Source organism: Taeniopygia guttata, chromosome Z (genome assembly GCF_048771995.1).
Source record: "Taeniopygia guttata chromosome Z, bTaeGut7.mat, whole genome shotgun sequence".
NCBI lineage: Eukaryota > Metazoa > Chordata > Aves > Passeriformes > Estrildidae > Taeniopygia > Taeniopygia guttata.
In genome coordinates, this window is record NC_133063.1 from 60702930 (window position 1) to 60727081 (window position 24152).

Sequence of the window (24152 nt, forward strand, 5' to 3'; positions counted from 1 at the left end):
AAAATATGGTGAGGCTTAAGAGATTGTCTAATGCACAAAAACAGTTGATACTGAATGTTGACTGCACTATAAGGAATACTTCAAGGCATTCTTCCATTAATGCAATATGTATGCATGTATGCCATATATGCATACATGTGTACATATGCCAACACACATATATTGGGCATATTCAAAGTGAACTTGTATATCTAGTGTTTAGCTAGCTGGAGTACTATCCAATAATAAAGTTCAAGAATGTCAAATTGGAACAAAGTTGTGATCCTCAGCAATGCTAGTAAAGGAAGAAAATAGGGAAGAACAGAAATTGTAATAATTGTAAATTATCTTAATCTCTTGCTTCCTTCCAATGTGTTATCAAAAGTAGAACAGTTTCCTGAAGGTATCCTCTGCCCTGCATTTATGTTACTGCTTTTATTCATCAAAGTATAAGGACTCATTGATCTTGTGCACTTTGCATAGCAACACATGCAGGGGCTCTGCCAACAGATGTGCTGATAATGTGTTAATGTATTCAAAATATCCTTTCCTGCATATAGATGCTGCCTAGATGTGATACATGATAGTCCATGAATTCCATATATGTAGTGATTTGATGGTGTCATCAGAGGATTTCTGTGGTTTTTGTGCTAGAATCCTAATTAAAATTCCAAAACCAAATGAATACATAGCAAAAATGAAAAATAAAATGCATCTAGCATGAGGTTGTTTATCATGGTGAAAAGGTCTTAAGAACAACAGCCAAAGTGAATGAGATGCTAACAGAGGATTTTTGTTACCAGCCTTAGATTCAGGACACAAAAGTTGACTTAACTATAGGATTGACAACTTACAATTAAAAAAACTAGTGTAAGTTAACTTTCTCTTATGTCACAGAAGAAAGATTTCAGTTGCTACAACAACCCTTTAAGGAAAAAAATAATAAAGCTATACATACATATTTTGTGCATGTGTAGAATCCATGAAAACTATGCTCCCACAGGTTTCAAGGACATTTTGGTATGAATTTGACATCAAGAACCTTTTGATTTGTTCTTCTAAAAATAGGCTGTATTAATGTAGAAAATAAAACAATTTCAAAGGAAGAAGGTTAATTCATAATTGATCTAAAAATATTCCGTTTACTATGAAAAGTTTTAAGCTCAGAAGAAATTATTGATACTCACTCGCAAAATTCCCAGTGTCAGGTGGCAAAAGTGAGGACTGAAATTACTAAAAGGTGTAAAGTCTAAAATCTAAAGCAATGAAGTGACTGGTTAATAGCACATACTTAATGCATATATAGTGTGACTTCTGGTAGAAATTATGCCAGAAAGATATTCAGTGACTGCAATAAATGGATGTTTTCTTTTGTTTCTTTTCATTAAGGAATTCAGGAAATAATTAATAATTTTCTCTGATAATCTCTAATGACTCAAAAAATTCTAAATTCAGTCAAATGCTTAGATTTACACAGAATTGTGAAGCACTTGGAAAAGTGCAGAAAAAATTTCAAAATTGCTGTGTTCTAGAGCTCATCTACCATTTTTGGGAAGCTTCCTTTGCCTCCATCAGAGCAGCAAGTTTTTCACCCTGTTTATTCATGCAGCTCAATATTGACAAATATTTGGAGCAGAAAAAGTTTGACTAGTAGAAGTATTCTAGTATACATTTTGGTAGGTAGTAGCTTTCCTGGGCCTCAGTAGTACATGAATCACTCAGGCATACTCTCTCTATAGTCAGATTGTACAGGACTCATAATCCGGCAACAATTAATTTCTGTTTGTGGACTAGAATGTTGTATCCTTGAGGTTCTGAAGTATTCATAGGAGGATCGTGTGTGATGTGCTACAATTTAAATTTCTTTGGCTTTTGAAAAGATTGCTTTAAGTTCATATTTAGTAATATTGTTATATGACAGGAAGAATCTTCTAAAATTTTATATTTTGTCTTATCACATATGAAACTATATGTATATATGTTCTGGTGCCATATAAAAAGAATGAAGGCAGGGTATCTTTTTTATCTCACCATCTACCTTTGCATTTTCCATTGTCATTGTAGTGTTCATATTTTAACATGATGTGTAAAGTCTAGGTCCGTGCCTCAGCCATTTTTACCACTGATTTTGTCTGAGAGGGAAAAATTCGGTTTCTGAGAAATGTCCTGAACCACTGCTAGTCTTGTTTGTACAGACTAAAGCCAATTGGTGACCAATGATCAGCAGCCGCAAGCAGTGTGTTTCCAATAGTGTGATGGAAAACTCTCTGGAAGGCTGCCAAAGAAAGCTGTATGTTTGTGGTTTGGGATACAGAACTTCTAAAAGAATCTTTCTGTTCTTTTGCATGTTCTTGTGCATAGTGTTATTCTCTCCCAAATGCTGACAGTAGGGTTCTCTGTTTGGCAATCTTACATTTTTGTTGCTTATTTTCTCTCTAGGAATTTTATGGTGTAAAACCTGAGTCATATTAACACTAATGTTTAAGTAAAGGAGAGTTTTCCCATGCACTTTCTCTCCTGCTGTTTTTTTTGATTACTTTTAAAGATTATTCTGCCTAATAATATGCAGCTCTCCTGTAACCTGCTTGGTGGGAAATATCCCAATATATGAGTTTTGTTCTTGATGACAGTGGGACAGAATAATTCCTGTTGCTCTGATGTGCAGGAGTTCTAAATGTTCATGTTTTTCTTGTTGCCTTTCATAACTGAAAGAGAGTAGGTTTAGATTACATATTAGGGAAAAATTCTTTACTGTGAAGGTGGTGAGGCACTGGAACATGTTGCCCAGAAAAGTAGTAGGTGTCCTGTCCTTGGATGTGCTCAAGGCCAGATTGGAACCTGGTCTAGTTGCAAGCTGTTCCTGCCCGTGGCAGCAGGGATTAGAATTAGGTGATCTTTATGGTCTCTTCAAACCCAAACCACCCTATGATTCTATGATCTAAAAGAGTAATGCTACAAGGATGTTCTCCTGTGTCAGATCATTGGAATTTTTCAATTAATTTCCATGATCTCTAGTGCTGTCCTAAAACCTGAAAGGAGGGGGAATGAACCAGGGGATTGTAGTACAAATGTAAAGAAAAGTTTAATCAAATATGAGATTCATAAATACATGTACAATGAGAACGGGAGTTTTGTGTGATCTGTCAGGCACTAATCTGAATGCTGTGTATTCTGTGATCCTCAGGAAAATTTAATAACAGCATTTTAAGCTTTATTATAAACACCTGAACAAAAATCCACCTTGCGCTGTGTTGTTCTGTAACTAATGAATGCAATGTGAAAGAGGCCTAATTTGAGATTTATGATAGCTCAGGTATCCCTTGTGCATAAAAACAGTGAGTAATGTTCTGTCTGTCTTAAAAATGCTCAGCAATGAGTATGGATGAACAGCTGATTCATCTGGAAAGAAAACAGGTATACGGAAACGACTATGTCTTAATGGTTTCCCAGAGATGTTTCTACAGAAATAGCGAAAATGAAGACTATTTGAGTGTAATCTTTTTCTTCCTTGTTTGTTTGTTTCTTAAATTTTACTAACTTTGTGTAGGAATCTGTAGTTCAGAGAATATGTAACATCAAGGAGAGGTAAAGGAAGTATCCAGCAATATTGCATTCTCAGGACTGTGAAGATAATTTTAACATCTGCTTTTGCTTTCAGTATCTATCTGTATTTCATGTTTAATGTAAAAAACCCTAACACTGTCAGTGCAGTGCATTATAGAAGGTTACATTCATGCTTTGTGAAAAGGAGATTGTGAAAAACAAATCTTCCAAAAAATGTCAGCTGAGAATCTTCCATATTTTTCTATTTGGTTGACCCTTGTAAAATTTCAATCAAATTTTTCAACAGCTTTTAAAAACTATTTTCATATTTCATAGTGTTGTGGTTTAACCCCAGCCAGCAACTGGCCCTGCACAGCTCAGTCCCCCATCATCAGGGTCAGTGAGAGAAGGGTAAAAGTTGGAAAACTCATAGGTTAAGACAATTTATAGGGAAAGGAAAGACCGCACAAGCAAAGCAAAACAAGGGATTTGTTCAGCCCTTCCCATGGGCAGGCAGGTGTTCAGCTGTCTCCAGGACAGTAGGGCCCCACCACATGTAACAGTGACTCGGAAAGGCAATTATTCCAAAAACCTCCCTTTCCTCTTTCTTCCTCCTACTTTATACACTGAACCATGATGTCATGTCATCTGGCATATTTATTTGGTCAGCTGGGGTCATCCACCCAGTCTGTGTCTCCTCCCAAATTACCATGCACTCACAGTCTCTTCACCAGGGTGTCAGTATGAAAAATTTCTCTGTATTATCAACCCTGTGTTCAACACAAATCCAAAACATAGCCCCATACCAGCCAATGCAAAGAAAATTAGCTCTACCCCAGCCAAAACCAGCACACATAAATATTTTATTATTTTTCAGATTATTTTTCTATGAAGAAAATGGTAATACAAATGTGTGGGCTTTTTTGTAGAGTGCTTAAAAATAGTTCATGCAAGACTCAGTCCTTTACTTACTGATTTCTGTACAATGGAGGCATCTCCCATATCCCTCTTTGTTTTTGCCATGGTTTGGTAGGTTTGGGAGTACGTTAGGGAGATCCTTCCTCTTTGATGTACATAGAATATTTTATCTTAGTTAAATGTAAGTGAAATAAACTTTAAAAACATACAACCAGTTGCCTTGAAAACTATGCTCTGTGTGTACCTCCTTCATGAGGGTTTAGATGATGACTTGTTTCAGCATTTAACATAAATTATTTTATTTGTACTTTTTCTTTCACCTCTTACATACTGTTAGTATAATAAACTGGCAAATTAATGGTTCTGCTTCAACTGAGTTTGCTGCCAATATTATTCTTCACACTATAGTCCTTTGAAATTATTGTAATTGTGAATGGTTTTTAGTGAGAAAGTGAATTTAGAGGGTAGAAAATTCTGACAGAGCCTCAGGCATTTTGCTATGCCAGCTGCTTCTTATCTGAGAGATAAAGGACCCTCTGAAAGAAAAGGCTGATAAGATACAACTACTGAAAAACTGATTATGTTGATAGTTTTGTGTTGATGAAATGTACTTCTTCAACTTCTGCTATGTTTTGGGGAGGTTTGTTTTTAATGTTTCCACTTTAATATGTAAGTGGTCAAAAGTAATTTTGCTTTCAAGGAATTGAAAAATTACCTGACTTGACAATCACATCTCTTGAGCTGATAAAATTCAATGGCTGTCTTGGTTTCCACTATGAGAAACCAAAGACAGAACATGAAGTCCTCATGCATGTTTCTCCAGTGTGGTAAAATCGATGAGAAAAAGGCCTTGCTAAAAGGCATCATCAAATGTCTCTTTGGAAGAACATTTGGCTTATGATCTTACAATTAAGATGGAGGGTAAAGTGGATATCTTTAGGAGTTCCCTCCTTCCCTGTTCAAATGTTCGTTGTGGCTGGCTTTCCAACTGAGAATAAGAAACAGAAAAAGAGGATCTCCTGTAATTGCAGGGAACATTTTTATCTCCACAGATGAATTAGATGGACAGGTTGATATTCTTTTTACTATTTCAAACTGCAAGTTGTTTTTGTTCCATTCTTGCACAGCAATAGAGAAGGGATCCTGGCTTAGCAGGCTGCAGCAGACTTGTATAGTATTGCTGCACTGCTGAGGAGGAATATTATTACAGGAGCTTGAGTCTAGGAAAAGATTTGAGAAACAGGTTTTAAGCTGCCTTGACAAATCACCTGCATGTCCTGTGCATTGGTGTGTACTTCTGTCAATACTGTTCTTCTGCTCAAGTAAAACATTTCCTACTTTAATCTTTCCTATGAATGTGGGCTATTTTTATGGTGCAATGTATGCTGTAATTTTCTCACTGTGATAGTCTTTGCATATAGGACAGGTGATACTTTTATTTGCTTACTATAAACTGCCAGAATAGAGCTCTTCTAATATAACTTTTATTTATTTATTTATTTTTACTGCTGAAAAATTTTCAATTTTTTAAATTGACATCTGGAAAATTGGGTAAAATTCAGTGCATCTTTGGAGTCTTGCAGTAAGCTTGTATTTGCTAGGGCCCTGAAGACACATGCATTGGCTATTCTTACATATTCATTGCTATTTCCAAACTAATTCTAAATCTGACAAAACATTTAATAGAGGGTTTTTTTTCTTTTTCTTTTTTTTTTCCCCCATGGGAAGAGCTCTTGCTTGTTTAATACAGGTTGTCTCTCCTGTCATGTTTGTTAACTGGAACAGTATTACAAAAGTGCAGGCTTTCCTCCCTTGCTTAGGGAGGAAATGACTTTACATGACTTTTGAGGAGTGATAGAAACATTTAAGATTACTTAAGTTATCTTTTGCTGTGTTATCTTTTGCATCATGACTCCTTAGCGAGTTTCTACATGGTTGCTTTCCTTTTGAGGACAGTGAACTCACTTTACCTTCTATTTTCCTGGGCAGTGAAGACATAGCAATAGCAATGTCTTCTGTTTTGCACACTGTTTCCAGTCAGTCAGTCCATTGTAAAACAATGCTACAGTCGCATCTAGGATAGCAAAGCCCACAGAAAACAGACTGAGTGTTTCTCTATCCTTCAGAGGGTTTCTCCAGATCTGAAAACTGCGGAAGTTTAAATTATCTCTAGAGAACAATTAAGGCTTTATTTATTTTCATTTCCCCTTAATTTCTATTTATTATTGATTACTTGTTTTTTTCTTTTCCTGTATTTTTCATATTTCCTTTCCTATCACTTCTGAAATTTCCCACTGTGTCTTAAAAGAACAGTTATTTAAACAATGAGAAAAAGTGAAATCAGCAGTTTATGTTGAGAGTGACTGTACTTAAATTAAGTACAGTGTGAGGTTTTGAAAGAGAAAAATATTCCTTTATCCTCAGGAAGAGTTGAGCCTTCCAAAAGATACCAAACATGACAAAATATTTAACTCATTTTTATTTTCTATTGCTGTTGTACATCACATGGAACTGTGTGATAGCTAGAGATGGGTTTCTGGAACATTGCAGTATACATGTAAATACTGCGGTCAAACTAGCTTGAAGAGTATCATGATTGTTGAACTAATCACCATAAGATGTTTATACAAACCTAAGAACTGGTTAGCTTAAGAAGATGGTACAGTAAAATATTCTGGTAGCTTACTAATTGATGTTTTAATTTACAATTAAAAAAGAAATTATTGATTTCACTTGGTATTGTCTTCCATTTTTTTCTGTAATTTTTTCTTGCCCTTTTCTTCTGCTTTCTTCTTCTCTTGCTGTAAAAGCATACTCTCTTCAAGGTTTTGGAAATTTAAAATTCTCTACCTTGAGAATATATCAAGACCAAAATATAATAAAACTAACTAGAATATTGTAGATCTGCACTTTGCTCTGAATCAAAGTGCCTGAGAGGCATTGATTGCAAAATGGAAATGTTTCCTATTGTTGTGATCCTTTCCTCTTTCCCCTTTCCCCTTTCTTTTTCCCTTTCTTTCTTTTCTATTGAAAAGATTGTACATCAGGCCTGGTATTGATACCATTGCTCAGAGTTAGGTACTATAAACTTATTAAATACTTGGAACAGAAATATTCCACTGTCTTGAATTTCATTAAGTAAATTATTTCTTCAATTTTGTAGTATTATCATTGCTTTCTACTTATCATTTGCCAAAAAAGGCCACCCCAAAATAAAGCATATATAATAATGCTCTTGTTTGAATTTTTGCCTAAAGTAACCATTAGTAAGTGACTTTAAGGTCACTCCTTCAGAGTGGCTTAAGCAATGTTTGTTTCCCATGGTTTTCATGCTTTTTCTTTATAATTTTTCAGCTCATCCACCATATACCATGTGCTTTAGAGTGAAATTCTACCCACATGAACCCTTGAAGATTAAAGAAGAGCTCACCAGGTATTTTTTGTTTTGTGGTGGTTTTTTTTTGTTTCTTTTTTAGTCTGTCCATTTAATGTGCTTTGCTAATGTTTAATGTGCTTTGCTAATGTCTTAGTTTGCAATTGGATGGAAAGACTAATTTTGTATAGTGGTTTTGGTTTGCTAATTTAAGTTTTTTTGAGATTTTTTGGTTAATGTATTAAAGAATATAATTGGTGTTGGTTATTTATTAATATATTTTTATTTTATTATAAGATAGGATGAGAAGAAAGGTAAAGCAGGTTTCAAATTTTAAAAGGGTATGAAGAAAATTTTATTAAAAGTAATTAGGAGAAAAAGTAGTAAGAATTAAAAAAAAATTTTTAGAGCAATTTTTTTCCTCACAATTTTTTTTCTTATTGATAATGTAAAGGAACTAAACTTAAAATTTTTAATTAGTTTATTATTTTTTAAATGCTTTTTTTTAGTTTAGTTGGTGAGAGAATTTTTTTAAGGTTATGGAGATTTTTTTATAAGAGGAAAAAATAGGATTTTTATGATTCTTAATTTTGCTATGAATAATAGCTGTTTGAGGAACTCTGTTATTGTGAATTTCCCTTCCCTTCCCTTCCCTTCCCTTCCCTTCCCTTCCCTTCCCTTCCCTTCCCTTCCCTTCCCTTCCCTTCCCTTCCCTTCCCTTCCCTTCCCTTCCCTTCCCTTCCCTTCCCTTCCCTTCCCTTCCCTTCCCTTCCCTTCCCTTCCCTTCCCTTCCCTTCCCTTCCCTTCCCTTCCCTTCCCTTCCCTTCCCTTCCCTTCCCTTCCCTTCCCTTCCCTTCCCTTCCCTTCCCTTCCCTTCCCTTCCCTTCCCTTCCCTTCCCTTCCCTTCCCTTCCCTTCCCTTCCCTTCCCTTCCCTTCCCTTCCCTTCCCTTCCCTTCCCTTCCCTTCCCTTCCCTTCCCTTCCCTTCCCTTCCCTTCCCTTCCCTTCCCTTCCCTTCCCTTCCCTTCCCTTCCCTTCCCTTCCCTTCCCTTCCCTTCCCTTCCCTTCCCTTCCCTTCCCTTCCCTTCCCTTCCCTTCCCTTCCCTTCCCTTCCCTTCCCTTCCCTTCCCTTCCCTTCCCTTCCCTTCCCTTCCCTTCCCTTCCCTTCCCTTCCCTTTTTTTTTATTCCCCTGAAATAATCTGGAAAGTTTAATTGAGACCTAACTATTTCAAGACATTTATGTATAGTTCACTTAATTTTCTCTTGGGTGTGTCTTTGGGATCACAAATAAGATAATTTTTCAACATAGTGGCAGACCTTAAACAAACTGATATAGAAGTGCAATAGATTCATATTTTTCAGAACAGCTGCTCTGTACAGTAAGAATTCTCCCTGCTTATGTTGGAATGTTGAAATTTTTGCTGTGAAAGCAGAGTTGTACAACAGTTCAATTGTGCTTAATGAATGGGAGCTTTGTCCTTCCTACTGGCCATTGTGAATATTCTGTTGCACTGGGCATTTTTCCAAGAGGTATACATGGGGTGTAAATGTAGGAAAGTAGCTCTTTTGAGCTCTGTGCTGGCTGTGCAGGACTGTGTGTATGCTTTTCCACCTTGCTACTGACAGCCACGCTGCTGACTGCTGTCTGCGTGCTGAGAAGCACCGAGTGCCTCAGCAATTGCTGCCTTGGGCTCGTGGGTGATGACTTCCGCAAGCATTGCGTGGGCTTGTGCTCACAAACTGCTTCATGAATGTAGGGGATTCCATTGTCAAGGGCCTCATACTGAAAGTTTCAGAAATAACTTGTGTTCTGCTGAATGGTATATTTGTAGTTTGTATAGAACATCTGGAGCATGCTATTATTTTATAGCTATTTATCTTGGATGAGATACAGAAACTGTACAGCTGAGTGAACAAGTTATAAACCAGGAAGTCAATGGATTTCCATTATTTGCTACTGTTTGTCCTTGGATGAACATTTTACCTTTTATGCTCCAGAGTATGATAGTATAGATCTTTCTCATTCAAGAGTCTAAATTAATTGACTTTTTAAAAACTTGGATATCCTCCCAGGATAAGTTTTACTGACATACAAAGCACAAAGAATTGGATCACTGATGTTTATTATGCTGTGAGTATATTTTAGTCTTTGCTGGGATATTTCAAATAAATTTTTAAAGTCAAATTTGTTATGTGAAAAACAGGTAACAGACTTTTATAAAAATTAATATCAATAAGAGCTTAAAAAGAAGAAATAATTTGACACATCATTAATTAAACATGTTTTTGTATCTGATCATTTTCATATTTTCCCAATGTTGTTATTTGGGAAGCTTTGCTTCATTTCTGCCATGTATCTTGCATAATAACAAAATACCTAAAATGCTCCTGAAACGAGCAAGTGAAGTGCAGTCATGTAACTCATCTCTGAGAATCTGCTTCATGACCAAAGCAGAGGATCAGATTCTAGGTGATGCTCTAGATTGGCTGGAGTTCTTTTTTTTTCCCTTGAGTTGCCATGATTGGTGAAATTCAAGCAGAAGAATGCTCCTTGGCATTTTACAGAGGACAGTCATGAAACCTTGAAGACTATTTGGCTTCTTGGTAGACTTTTGCTTTGCCTTTTTTTTAGTGCTGCTGTGTTCACTTGACAATCATATTTTTTGCTGTGAGTTCTTAAGATGTTTTGAAAATAAGTTAATAATATTGTCACTCTTTGCCTAAAAAACCGTCTGTACTTTGCAGCTGTATGTACAGTCATCTGAATGAGAGTAATAATGTTTTGTATTTCTGTTACTGTCCATGCCATGGATGTCAGAGCTGCTCCCCCACTTCTTCACCTGGGTGGAAATCTGATGGGTGTCTGTGGTCCCCATTTAAATAATGAAATTACAGTAATCACATTGCTATACCACTCTGTGTCAGGACATTAATTAACCCTGTTGTTAATCCCCCATATAGATTATTGTCTATGCAGTATTTTTAAATGTTTTATAGGAATAAATATTCAATGAAGCATCTTAGAGACATCAGAGAGTCTTACAAGTCTTAAAATGAACTGGTTTTCCTACTCTTTCATTGAAAAAGCTGATGTGAAAAAATCATTGCTTAGTAGATGAAGCTTTGTGTCTGTGAGGTAAAGGTTTGATTTCTGTGAAAGCAGTGTAGAGATACTATTCAGGATTTAGACATCACTTGCAGGAAGAAAATTTAAGAGTTGTCCCCTCAGATTACTGATGCTTTGTTTCTGTCCTATTTTAGGCCCAACCTATAGGCTGGGCTTGACTGTAATCCTTGACTTGCTCTGTGGCTTAACATGTGAAACTATTTTCAGAAAATGAAGGTGGAGAATGACCTATGTGAAGTCATCACTATGTCTGTGATATCACAAAAAAAACCTCCTGCAGTAGTCTGAAAACATGTGCATGCTGCATGTTCAGAGGTCAGGATGCCTTGGCCAACAGATGATGCTGTGTTCTTGCCTGTCACTGCAATTTATTACGCTGCTGAGGACAACTAAGAATTGTACCTTTCCAGCCACTTACTTTCATCTTCTCTTGTTTTAATTAACAACCATTTTCATAGCTATGCTTTTGAAATAAAATCAGTGTCGCCTTTGGATGTCAAGGCACTCTGAAATATTATTGCTAAAGGACAAATTCTGTGGAAAATATTTCTGCCTCTTTACTATGGAAGGGAGGGTCTGTGTGGTCCTTGGTCACTGTTTTCTCTAGAGTGAGCTGGTGTTAGGATCGTAATTCACAAGTTATCTTCTGAGGCCATGAAAATTTTTGCCTTGATCTCTCTTGCTTATGTAGTTATAGACCACCTGAAACCCAACTTGTCACTGAAGTTCAAATCTTAATGCACTTCAGTGCTTCTCAGCTCATCATCTTAATGGATGTCAACATGGATTTAGAAGACCTGTCCTTATTTTAGGAAATAGTTTCCACAGCAGAGCACTGAGGCTGCACATTTGAAACATGTTTGAGAAAGGGTAAAGATACACTTTCTTTTAAAATGCCTTTTAAAAAATTGTGATGAGAAAGTGTCAAGGATTTAACTTATTTTTCTCAAATGATTTGGCCTCTGCATGTGCACTGGAGGCTCAGCAGACTGCAGCACAAGCAGTGTGTATATATACTTTTTTTATATAATTTTTTGAAATGCAGAAAGATGCTCAGACTTAATAGAAGAGTGATGCTCCTTGTAGTGTGTTGACCCTGACTGGATGCCTGGCATCAGCCAATGCCTTTCTCTCATATTTCTCCACTGCTAGACCTCTCACACAGGAGAGAAAATGTAATGAAAGGTCCATGAATTTAAATAAGGACCAGGAGAGATCACTCACCAAATACCGTCATGGGGAAAAGAGGGTGCAATTTGAGACAGTAATTGAATTTATTACTAAAAAAATCAGAGCAGGATAATGAGAAGTAAAATAAGGCCTTAAAAATACCTTCCCCTCCACCCCTATGTCCTTCCCAACTCTACCTGCTCCTTCTATGGCACCAAGAAATGGGAAATGGGTTATGGTATATTCATCACAAGTTATTTCTTCCACTGCTCAGGGAGAGGGGACCTTTCCCTCTTGCACTGTGGGAGACAGTTCTCCATGAACTTCTGTGATGTGAGTCCATCTCGTGAGCAGTAGCTCTCAGTGACCTGCTACAATGTGAGTCCCTCCCAAAACCTCTGCAGCATAGGTCACTCTTCTAGAGGGTGCAGTGCTCCAAGGACAGGCTGCTCCAGTGGGGGCTCCTCTCTCCATGAACCTCCCATGAGTTCACAGCCTCCTCAGCCATCACATGGAAAAAACATCTGAAATCATCAAGTTTAACCTATGACCTAACACAACCTACAGTCAACTAGACTGTGGCACCTAGTGCCACATCCAGTCTTTCCCTATACTTCCAGGGGTGGTAACTCCGCTACTTCCCTGGGCAGCCCATTCTAATGCCCAGTCACCCCTTCTGTGAAGAACTTCTTCCTAATGTCCAACCTAAACATCCCCCAGTGCATCTTAAGACTGTTTCCTCCTGAACTGTCACTGGTTGCCTGGGAGAAGAGACCAAGCTCCACTGGCTTGGATAACAAGCCATGTTCTGAAATCTTGGGTGGGTTTTCTGGGCACTGCTTAAAAGTACTGTGTTCACACAGTTTGGCCTCAAGCTAATGGTCAGCTTTGGAGAATGGCATCCCATTTTTTCACCCTTGAAATCTTACAAAAATTTTTGGCATAGGGACTGCTCAATTGCCCAAGTTATATAAGGTATTTACATCAATATACTGAACCTTTTCTGGTACAGTGTCATTGCAGATAAAGAATTTTTTCTTCATCTCACTGAGGCCTCTTGTGCACTCTGTTACAGGTAGCTCCTCTGGGGTCTACCTGTAGAATAGCAGTACCAACATACAGAAGTGAATTTGTGAGCTGTTACTGGACATTGATTACAGGGGGGAAAAAAGGTGCTGAAAAACAAAACCAAAAACAAACAAACAAACAAACAAAACCCCAGAAGTGTAAAGATCCTGCAATACAATGAAGGGATGTGTTTACAATGAGAGAAGATTGCTTTTCTCATTGATAACTGTATCCCATTTATTGTATTCAGTAAAAATCCAAGGAAAGGAGAAAAGTTTCTCTTGCCCTTCAGATAGCATTTCCAGGCTTCTTTTTGATGCAGAAGCTCATTATATGACCAGGTAACAGAAGAGGTAAGTTGGACAAAATGTATCTGACATTACTGTTAAACTTCATAAACTGCGTTTTTATTGGCTATGCTGTGTGTTGCTCAAGGTTGGAGAGGACTGGCAGTATCAGGGAACGTCCTGATGGTCTCCAGAAGCCACTGAGTCTTGTTATACCCTCTAGATGGTAGATTTTGTCTAGTTGAAGCAATGCATTTTCCCACAGGGGTGAAGTAGCTGAATGGTGCGGCTGTAACCTGTTAGGTGCTGAGAAAGAAGCTGTGAATGATAGAAGCTTTCTGTGGTAGAAGGCAGAGGACAGGTAGAAGGAACCTTTTGTTTTCTTCTCCCCATTGCTTTAGAGAAAGAGATGAATGGGAGAGGTGACCTCCCACTCGCCAGGTGCCCCATGCCTGTGGCTCTTTAGGCCTCATGAAGTTATTGCTCACTTCAAACTTCATCTGGGATTCTTTACAGATTCAAAGGAAAACAAAGAATAAAAAATCAAAACCAAGCCAAACTAAATCAAACAAACAAACAAAAACCCCAAAAAACCAACCAACCAACAAACAAACAAATGCCAAAACCAGAAGAGGAAAAAGTACCCACTATGGTCAATGTGCTATTTTGCCTGCAGTAAGAGAAAGATTTCCTTGTATAAACTTGTATATAATGAGAACAGGGGTGCTCAAACAAGCTTACATTACCATAATTTATTTCACATTATTAATCATAATTGTAATAGATATATTTTACATAAAACACGTTCTATGGCATTTTATGTGGGGTTTTGTTGTTTTTGCTCTTATTATTTCACTGCTATTGAAAAAAAAATCTATTTACCTCTGTTGTTTTCTTGTGGTTGTGTTTTGCCTCTTTTTCCTGCCATTTGAAATAACAAGAGGAAGATCCAAAGTAGTTGCACAACTGGTTTCACTCTGATACATTACATCTGTTACAAAAAGATAGCACATTGTTTCTTAATTTTTAAAATTATATTTCAGGTATCTCTTATATCTACAAATAAAAAGGGACATTTTCCATGGTCGTTTGCTGTGTTCCTTTTCTGATGCTGCCTACTTGGGTGCCTGTATAGTCCAAGGTAAGTATGAGCAGAGGCTTCTTTAAATACTTCACTCATATGTTGGTTCTATCAAATAAGCAATGCAAAACTTATGTGACTACAGCTAGCAGTAACTTGTTCTTCTTCTTGTTGTACTGTTTCCCTGTATTGACATGCACTGTGAAGCATTGTAAATAATTCAGCCAGTTAGCCAAGGAAGTTGAGCTTAAAAAAATTAAACCAAATACGTTATCTTAGTATTTTAGTGAAGAAGTATGGCATCATTGTTAGATTCCACTTACCAAAAGAGAAAAAGTCCTTCCTGAATTCTGAATGGAAATGTAGCCTATTCTTTTAGAAGTAAGCAGGAAAAAGTGTGATTTGATGCCCTTTCTTATGTTAAAGAAGACCTATGTGATGATGGAATCTCTGACAAAAATATAAGATGTAATTCAAGAGGAAAAATATTTTAGTTTATTTTCCCGAACTTCCACCTCCCCCCACCCCCCCATCATTTCCTTAGGACCAAATTCAGATAGATGTCTTGAATTGTACAGAGAGGAATAATCATCTATCTATATCTGATTAGGCAAACCATGTGTGTGAAAGTTCTCTTTATTCTGCCTTAAGGTGAACAAAGCTCTTAATGCTTTAGAAGGCAGTGTATGCAAACCAAAACTGAGCCTAGCCCTAATTAAATGAGGCTCATTCAGAAAATTAGAACACCAGGTCTAATGTCAGGTTTGTGTACTTAAGTGACACATCTTTTAGAAGAGAAATTAAGTTCTGGCCGGTACCTTGATTAACATCGTGGCCTGTGTTTCCACACTGACAGTCCATGCCAGTGTAGAGAAATCATGTGAAAAAGGGGAGAATCAGGAGTCTGTTATTTTAGATCTACCTGGTACCAGAAAAATAGATGCTCAAAGGGCAACATTGCCAATACTTCTGTTTTACAGAGCATTGTCTGCCACAGAAAATAGTTCAGTATTGCTAATTAATGCAGTAGTTAATAAGGCATTGAGCTTCTCTTGAAACTCATTGACTAAAGTGACAGGTATAAGGATTTTGCTGTTTGAGTTAATTATAAATTCCTCAAAAAAGCATTTCTTGAGATATGCTGGATTCTTACTGAGTGTGGAAGTGCCTTGAATTACAGTACATTTATTGACTTCTTTCCCTGTTAATTAATGTTGCAATTTAATTTTTCTGGTTTGTTTTGTGTTTTGGATTTGTTCAGCTGAGCTTGGTGATTATGATCCTGATGAACACCCAGAGAATTACATCAGCGACTTTAAGATTTTTCCCAAGCAGTCACAAAAGCTTGACAAGAAAATAGCTGAAATGCATAAAAATGAATTCAGGTAATTTATAATTCTGTTTGGTAAAGAGACAGCTAAAAAATACTTTTATCTGTTTCCAAGTAGCGCAACTTACGAGGGTTTGTTCCATGAATTATAATAGAAGCTCTACCAACATGCTGTATGATAGACTGTATTTGAAAATGGGGTTTCAGCTTAGGGGGTTTTCTTTGCCTGTTAGCCTTCATTAATCATAGCTGATTCCTGCATAACTGCTGGTAATTTAGACTTCATTTGCTTGAAATGTAGGTCTGGTTAGTGGGAACAGCTCTTATGATCACAGCTGCTCTAGTTGATTAGTGGAATAACATCTTTCATTTAGGTGGCACGCGTTTTTCGCTCCGAAATTTCTGTCTGTAGTGCCATTCTAAATTCTTGGTAGATATTGATCTGACTGAAATTATAATTAGGTTATTTTATCTGTAGGTGGTTAACATAGTGGTGAATTGCACAGAAATATATTAAGGAATTATTTAAGTAACTTCCTTGGAAGACTAAGGAGGTGAGATCCAAAACTCTCTGCATGCTCTTTTTTCTGTCCTAAACTTTTAGTACTGTAACAAAAGGCAAAGGAGAAAACAGATCAGTCAATCGTTTGGTTTTTAAGTTAAATGGGTTTCAGGAGAGAAGGAGCAGTGTGCTGTGCAACTATACCCTCTTCAGGGTTGTTAGTGAATGACATGCTGAGTATCTAGAGGGAGATTTTAAGAGGCCCTCGGCATCTTACTTAGTTGAGGATGGTCCTCAGAACATCGGGAAAGGCACAGGATGTACAGAAAATCAAATTAAATCAAGTTATTAATTACATAAACTGGAAGGACTTTTTTATTGAAATATCACAAGGCCCTTTGCACTTGCTTGCCCTGTGTCCCTGTGTTCTGTTTTTGTATTTCAACTTATGCAAAGAAAGGAGAAAAATTCCTTTTCAGGAGAGTTAAAGCTTAAAATGCTTTTTATTTCCAGAAGTCTATAAAATATATTTTTCAAGTAAAGTTCAACACTCATGACAATAAGCTTGCCAGTATTAACATGTCTTCTCTTCTTTTTTTCCTGAAACCTGTATACTTGCTTTGCATTTCTTTCAGTGAAATGATGTTTTAAATTGTTTCTATCTAACATTTTTAAAGCAGTTCAGCCTGCACTGTACATAGAAACAACATTTTAAAATAAGAATAACTTATTTTACTGTCAGTATTTTTCCATACAGTGTCTACAGATTTTGAAATGATAAATTCAATCTTTAAAAACCAGAGATTTTATCAGTTAAGTCAAAGTGCTATTGAAAAGTCTGTTAAATTCAGTCTTTCATGAACAGGCTCATACTTTACTTAAAGTTAGGAGAAGAGAAGGAAAGCTGGTGGGGGGTTTTATATTTTGTAACACTAGGAAGATGTATTTTTCTGTGTTGGTTTGCTTTCTTATGTATGTGTAATTCTGCACATCTTTTGTGAATGCAATCATCTCCTGTTTTGAATAACCAGACATATTTTTATGGGTCTCTAATAATAGTTCTCCTGTTATGAATAACCAGACACAGTTTTAGCTCATCTTTTAAATCCCTTTTCTGTTGGTGTAATCTGTCTGATCCTGTGACAGTAAATGTTATAAACTTTCACACAGGTCCCTCTGGGATTCTCTAGGTCCTGAATTCCTTCCATCAGTGGTTGCTCAGCACATGAGGATGTCCCTGAATTTCTTCAGTAGTGTTGTCAAGGGATATTATTGCATTTTGGAAATCACATGGTATCAGGCTGACTTTTTTTGATTGTGGATCTGCTGGTTCCTACAAAACAAACAAACAAACAAACAGGAGGTGTTTGAGGCATAACTATGATTTATAGCAGGATTCTTCTCATATATTCCACTTATATGTTCCTTAATTTGCATTCTGTTCTATATATTACTGATTTGTATGTTATGAATTTTGAGCTCAGTGGCTCGTAGCTCTTTGCAGCCCTTAAGAACTGCCATATTCTTTTCTGTTTTCTTTATTTTTGTCAGCATCTTATGTGCCTTACCTATTTGTCTATTATCAGAGAATAAAGGCAGTTTCAGAGCTGTCTGGGTAGCTGCTATTTGGTAGTTTCCCACTGCATCTCTTTATCTTCCCTAAACTAATCATCCTCTAACATTTTTTACATCAGACATTTCATTTTTAGTTCTGATAGGAAATATTGCACCATATATTTATGTAAATGTTATGTAAAAAGCCTTGAATTTACCTGAAAGCCCCCCGCAAATATTTACTTCTTCAATGATACATGACCTGTTCAAATGCCAGTTTTCAATTATGAACTCATATAGGTAAATATAAGGGTTTTTTTATTCCCTTGGGTGGCCAATGTGGATGCAGACTTAAGATATCTGAGTGTTACTGAATAGGCTTTTGTCACTACTTTGTGAATCAAGGGCTTTGCAGGAATCATACATGAAAGACTGTCTTTTGGGAGAAGAAAATTTTCCTCTGAGGGTGTGAAATCACTGCCATTTTCTGATAATAACTATCTCAGAAACCATTAAAGGGAGTATTTTCTTGAAAACCAGAGCAGCAAATCAATGTTTGTCTTTGATCCAAGCTAAATGAGAGTGTTGTTTCAATTTGTTTTGAAAGGCATATAACATTTTTATCCTTTGCTGCGTCATCTACATTATAACTACTCAGTGAGGATTTAAGCATGTTTCAGTTTCCTGTGCTCCTTTGGTTCTTACTCAGCCATCCCATCAGCTCTCATGTGGCTTCTACACTGGTGCCAGCAGGAGCACAGGATATCCCAGTCTCCACCAGGGTGGCTCTCCAGGTCTTGTGCAGCTCTCAGTGGAGCCACTGGCAAGCATAACCATAAATGTTACTGTCGGAGTGCAATCTGGGAGGCTGCCCTAAAAGACTTGGCAATGGTTGCTAGAAAATGCTTTTCTTTGTGGGTGTTAATATAATTTCATTTAAGATTAAACAACTTCTTGCATGCTGTATACATTGAAATTCAGCATACATTGAATACATTAAAAAAAGCACTAAAACTAAATTTCAGTTTAGTTAGTCCAGTATAAGGCAGATTTGTTTCATTTAAGTGCTTCTTACAATGAGAAATGCATATTATATGGTTTTATGCGTAATGCTGGTGGCCCACTCACGTACACTGTAAATTTAGCTTCTAGTAGTACCTTAATCACTTTGGTATCTAACAGCCTCATGTACAATAAGGGAATTCAACTGAAAGGACAGACAGTAAGCTCCAAAACTTGCAAATCATGTTACAGGAGACAGAAGCCACTTTTCTGGGGATCAAAGATCTGTTGAGGTTTATGTGCAGCTGAGGGGATGTGTGGAAAAGAGTAGGGCTTGGGCTATTGTGGGGGTAAGTGCCCCCCAGGCCTCAGGGCCAAAAGTATTTTTAGTTCCTGGTTATTTAAAATATACTGAGGATTTTGGAGGACTGAGTCCAGTATCCTTGTCATTTCAGCTTTGGCATTTCCCATTGAAGTAATTTAGATGTATCTATCAGGCCGTATGTTGGCCGCTATCACTGCTTGAAAAATAAATAATTCTCGAAGTATCAAAACATCATTGTGTATGGTGTAATAGGTGAATAATTTGTTTCTATTCTGCTACATTTTCCCAGTGTTTTCACTCCAGAATTCATATCAGTTGTAATCTGGATGAATAGATGGTTGGAATGTAGTCACCTAGTCCTTGCCCTGAAGCATTCCATGTGCGCTGATTTCCTGAAAGCTTTTTTCTTACGAACCATATCTGTTCTGACAGAAGTGAGCTTAAAACTAATTCAAATCATGGAACTGTTCTTGTAATTCTGGTTTCACTAACTGAAAATAGTAAGAATGAGATGTTGTTTTGTTTGATTAATATTTGCATGGTACAGAGAATATTTCCAGAAGCTTTATGTTGAGGCACAGCTTTTCCTAAGCGGAAATTTATTGGAAGAGGCAGTTATAGCAGTAACCTAAAGAAAGGAACTTCACAGACAAAAAAGTTGTCTTTTCCATTCTCTTTTGAAAAATGGAAAACATATACAAATATATGGGATTTTTCTTATTATAGAATTCCAGGAAGTATTTAGTAAAAAGGATAATCTACTTGAGATGAAAAGTCTGTAAAATTTATGAAAACATTGATAATTCTTTAGCTTTAGGAGAGATTTTTTGTGTGTGTATGTGCACTCGTGCATGCACTGCATTTCTTTACTTCTATATTCCCTGGGAAGAGTGGTAATAATCATGATCTGCAAATGTCATTGTTTTTGTCATGATAGTTGTGGCCTGTCTCATGATGAGGTTTGGATTCAGGTTCTGCATACTTAACTCACTGATATTTTCAGATGTCTAGGTGAAACTTCAAAATGTACAGATTTCTTCATCAGCTGGAAGGAACTATTTCCTCTGCCACCCTCCTCCCTCCTCACCTCTTCTCTGTTTGGAGAAGGCTTTATGGGCTAGATGTGCTTGGACCAGAAGTATTGATCTTCTCTGATAATAAAACTAGAAAGCTTAGTAGATTTCTCTGTATCATGGGAATAATACATTTTAAATTAATATTAGGTTAATTCAAACTGCATCTCTTCCGCAAATGTGTTCTGTCTTTGAATGCACTTAAAGCTGTCTGTGTCACTGCATCAATTTATGAAAAAAAGCTGAAATAAAAATATCTGAACACAGACTTCAGAGACACCATCTCATTCTGATCTCTGAAGGCACACAAGTAATTTGAAATGTTCTGGTAGAAGGAGTTATGAAAGTGGCACATGCCATCAAATGCATGGATGCATTTGATAGACGGGTAAAAGAGTTTGATAATTGTTTTAAAGTGGTTATTTGGGTTTTACTGGGATTCTATTTGTCTGGGAAAAAAAACAACTTTGCAGTAAAAGTTAAAATTGATATTTAAGTATTCTGCAGCTTTCTAAGTTTAGTATATTTCAGGCATCTTCAGCAATTCATTTACTTTCTAGATGATAATATTTCTTTTAAAGGCTTTCCTCCACTAGTGCCAGATTGGGCAGTTCCTGGGGAGCTGCACTGCTGCTTGAGCAATGTGCTGAGGCTGGCCATATTATTCTGATAAACTGAACTACAGCCTACAATGCAATTTAATTTACCAGTATTGTCATTTATTGCTTTTCTTTGAGATTATCAGCACCATTGTGCTATTTTTGCCACTTCAACTAAAACACTAGCAATCATAGCAGGTTGATTTCAATGACACATAGCACTATTATTGTGACTAAAAATAGTAGCAAAAAGACTTTATTTAAAAACATCTCCACGATCTGCCAAAATATTCTGACCTTAAAGTAAAAGCTGAACAGGACCATTAGCACTGTAATTTCATAACAATTGGAGTAATGTAAAATGATTTAAAGATGCAACAGCAAAAACTTATTCACATGGTAAGCAATTCTGTGTTCAGTGTATAGTGCAGATAAGTGTGCTGATTCTTTAGCAGAGTTCTAGCATTATTTTAGGTTAAAAGGAGTCCTGGGTAACTCAGTTCTGTTGGGAGATGTCCTCTACAAGCTCTGGGATATAACAAGAAGAATATTTAATTTCTTGAAGTTGTTACTGTTGTCTCTCCTGAGATCACAGTGAAATATGTCCAAGATTGCAGGGCACTGAGCCTGTGTTTGCATATGGCTGGTGTCCCCACTTTGCATGGAGATGAATATGTAATGTCTGTAGAGGCCAGACCATTAGGTACATATTTATGTGTTGTTTTATTAAAGACATTCATACATCTTACACACCCCAAATGTCCAGAAATTAAACATAGATAGTACATACTCCAAGAAAGCATTGCTATTGTATTCTGCAGCAAGTACATTTTCTTAACATAGAGATGAAGCAAAAGGGTGGACTGTAATTGTTATTATTATTAGTTTGTTAATAGTAGTATCTCATAGCACTTTATAAGTCAGTAAGAGAATTAGAGAAGACAAATGAAATTATCTGACTAATGGCACTCAGGAACCAAGGGGATGAGAATAGCATTGAAAATTCTTTTTCTTTGCTGTTTTTGGTCTTTTTTGTCAAAAGGAGTTAATGCTCAATCCTGTGCTATTTCATCCTTAATTTGTGCTAAGATCTACAACTTTAGTATGTAACAGTTACATACTTCAAAGGAAAGGTATGAAGGGGAGAAACTTCTGACATGAATTGGTATTGGCAGTAAGTGAAGCAAGTAGACCATCACTATGACACACCCTGGAAGTTACTCCCCGTTGAGCTTCCTTGCCCTTCGGGCAATAAAAAGAGCTTTACATCCTCTAGAGCATATTTCTCACGAGCCTCAAGTTAAAACAGAGTGTGTTGCATACTTCTGAATGTTCTGTTGAAGTATTTGTTTCATTAAAATTTTATTAGGAACTTGTGGATTGATTGATAACTAGAGGTTGAATAATTAATTCATAGCTAATGTCTGTGAAGCTCTAATTTCACAAATAATCCACTTTTGGTCATTTGTATGGTATGCAGAAACTTTTCTCAGTAGTAATTTCTTTTTTTGGTCCTGTTCTATATCTTTGCCATAGGACAGATGGATGCTGTAGTGCCTGCAACATACAGAAAGAGAATATATCTTTCCCTTAAGATATATGATATATGATACTGTGATAGATTATATTAATTAATACTGAAAAATAAGGTCAAAAGCAATAAATGCACTGAATTTCCTGAGAGTCCTGAGTTCCAAAAAAGCAAATATGTATTGTCTAAATATTCCCCATTCTTCCACTGTAGATCACTTGCATAAATAAGTACACTATAAATTCTTTTGTAAGGCTGCTTGTTGCATATAGAAAGATTAAAGGCTTTTTAACAAAGCAAATCAAAGGCATATCTAATGTTAGAACAGTGAATGATAAAATAAGTTGACTTTGCTGATAGGATTTCTTACAGTTATATTTTTATTTAGTAAAAAGATTTCATTACTAAATTACACATGAAAAGCATATCATCAAGGATTAAATGTTAATCTTTCGATAAGAGATGGATGAGGATTTTTCCATTTGATATTGTCCTTGACTCTTGTTCTTCATGATGGTCTTTTAAGGCTTTGCACTGTAGCCATTTGATTAATCTGTAATCAGATAAGATCAAATTTGTCCATGTCTTCTGCTGTTTTCCCCCCAAATACTACAGCTTGTTTCACTTGATGTACACAACATCATCATAGTTCAGAGAGGAGGGTATACCTACATGGGAGGGGAGCCTGATAATATTTTCTTTAATGTCTCTTTAATAGCAGTAGCAAGCTGAGGTTTTTTTCCCATTTAAGTATGCCAACTCCCTAAATCACATGGTTGCATACTACTGATCACTTTTTGGTCCACTGAAACCAGAAGATTGCCTATCCTTTGTATCAGCAAACAGAGGTGGATTAAAAAATGCATTTTGTAATCCTTTGTTTTTGTAAGGCCCAATATCTAATAAGCAACCAAACTATTTGTTCAGTTTTTCAGCATGCAACATAACTATTCAAAGTAATTTAGGTCAAACTAATTAATTACTTCTGTCAAATGCAGTTGACTGGTACATGAAATAAAATTGTTGGTTTTTTTAGGGGTCATTTATGGTCTTAGAGTTGTGATGAGATATAAAGTTGTGATTTAGTAGTATTTAAAATTGAATAGAAGTTTAGTAGAGCTACCAAAAAACTGAGTGGAAAAATAAACATTTTTATTTTGATTGCTGCTTTTCTGCTGCTTTCTCCTTAACTATTAGCTGTGTAAATAAACATTTGTAGTTTTTGGTGTTCCACTTAATGCATGAACTTCCCCCACTGGCAAGTGGTGAGAAAGAGGCTGAAACAGGAAAGACAAAGAAGGCCACTTCTTCTCTAATAGATATATTTTAATTTAGAAGTAAAAGATCCACAAAAATGTGGTCTGAAATAAAGTGAAGGTTGTGTAGTGTCAAATAAATACTGAAGAAACCCGAGAAATATTATGAGGTTGACTAGGAAATGATAAACAGTAACAGTAAACTAAGAAATTTATAACAGAAATGGTTATTGACACTTACATTGCCACAGGTCATCTTCCTGTTATGTTCAAAATAGGATTTGATGTCCACAAGTATGTTAGATGTTGTTTTAATTGTTAACCTTAACTTTGGGTCAGATATGCTGGATATCATATGTCAATACTTGTTGGATTCTACCTGATGGAGAGTAACAGGCTTTCAGGGAAATTATGTTACAACAATATACAGTGAA

General features: G+C 36.4%; 1 protein-coding gene across 4 annotated transcripts in view; it reads left to right on the forward strand.

Annotated features, from left to right (window-relative positions):
* The window catches only part of FRMD3 (FERM domain containing 3), a 122543-nt gene that overhangs the window by 70251 nt on the left and 28140 nt on the right, over positions 1 to 24152 (forward strand). For all 4 annotated transcript variants that reach the window (XM_002191069.7, XM_030257987.4, XM_072921787.1 and 1 more), the window contains 3 exons: positions 7795 to 7873; positions 14509 to 14606; positions 15808 to 15931. In XM_002191069.7, coding sequence (XP_002191105.3) covers positions 7795 to 7873; positions 14509 to 14606; positions 15808 to 15931 — 301 coding nt within the window. The remainder of the gene's footprint in view (positions 1 to 7794; positions 7874 to 14508; positions 14607 to 15807; positions 15932 to 24152) is intronic.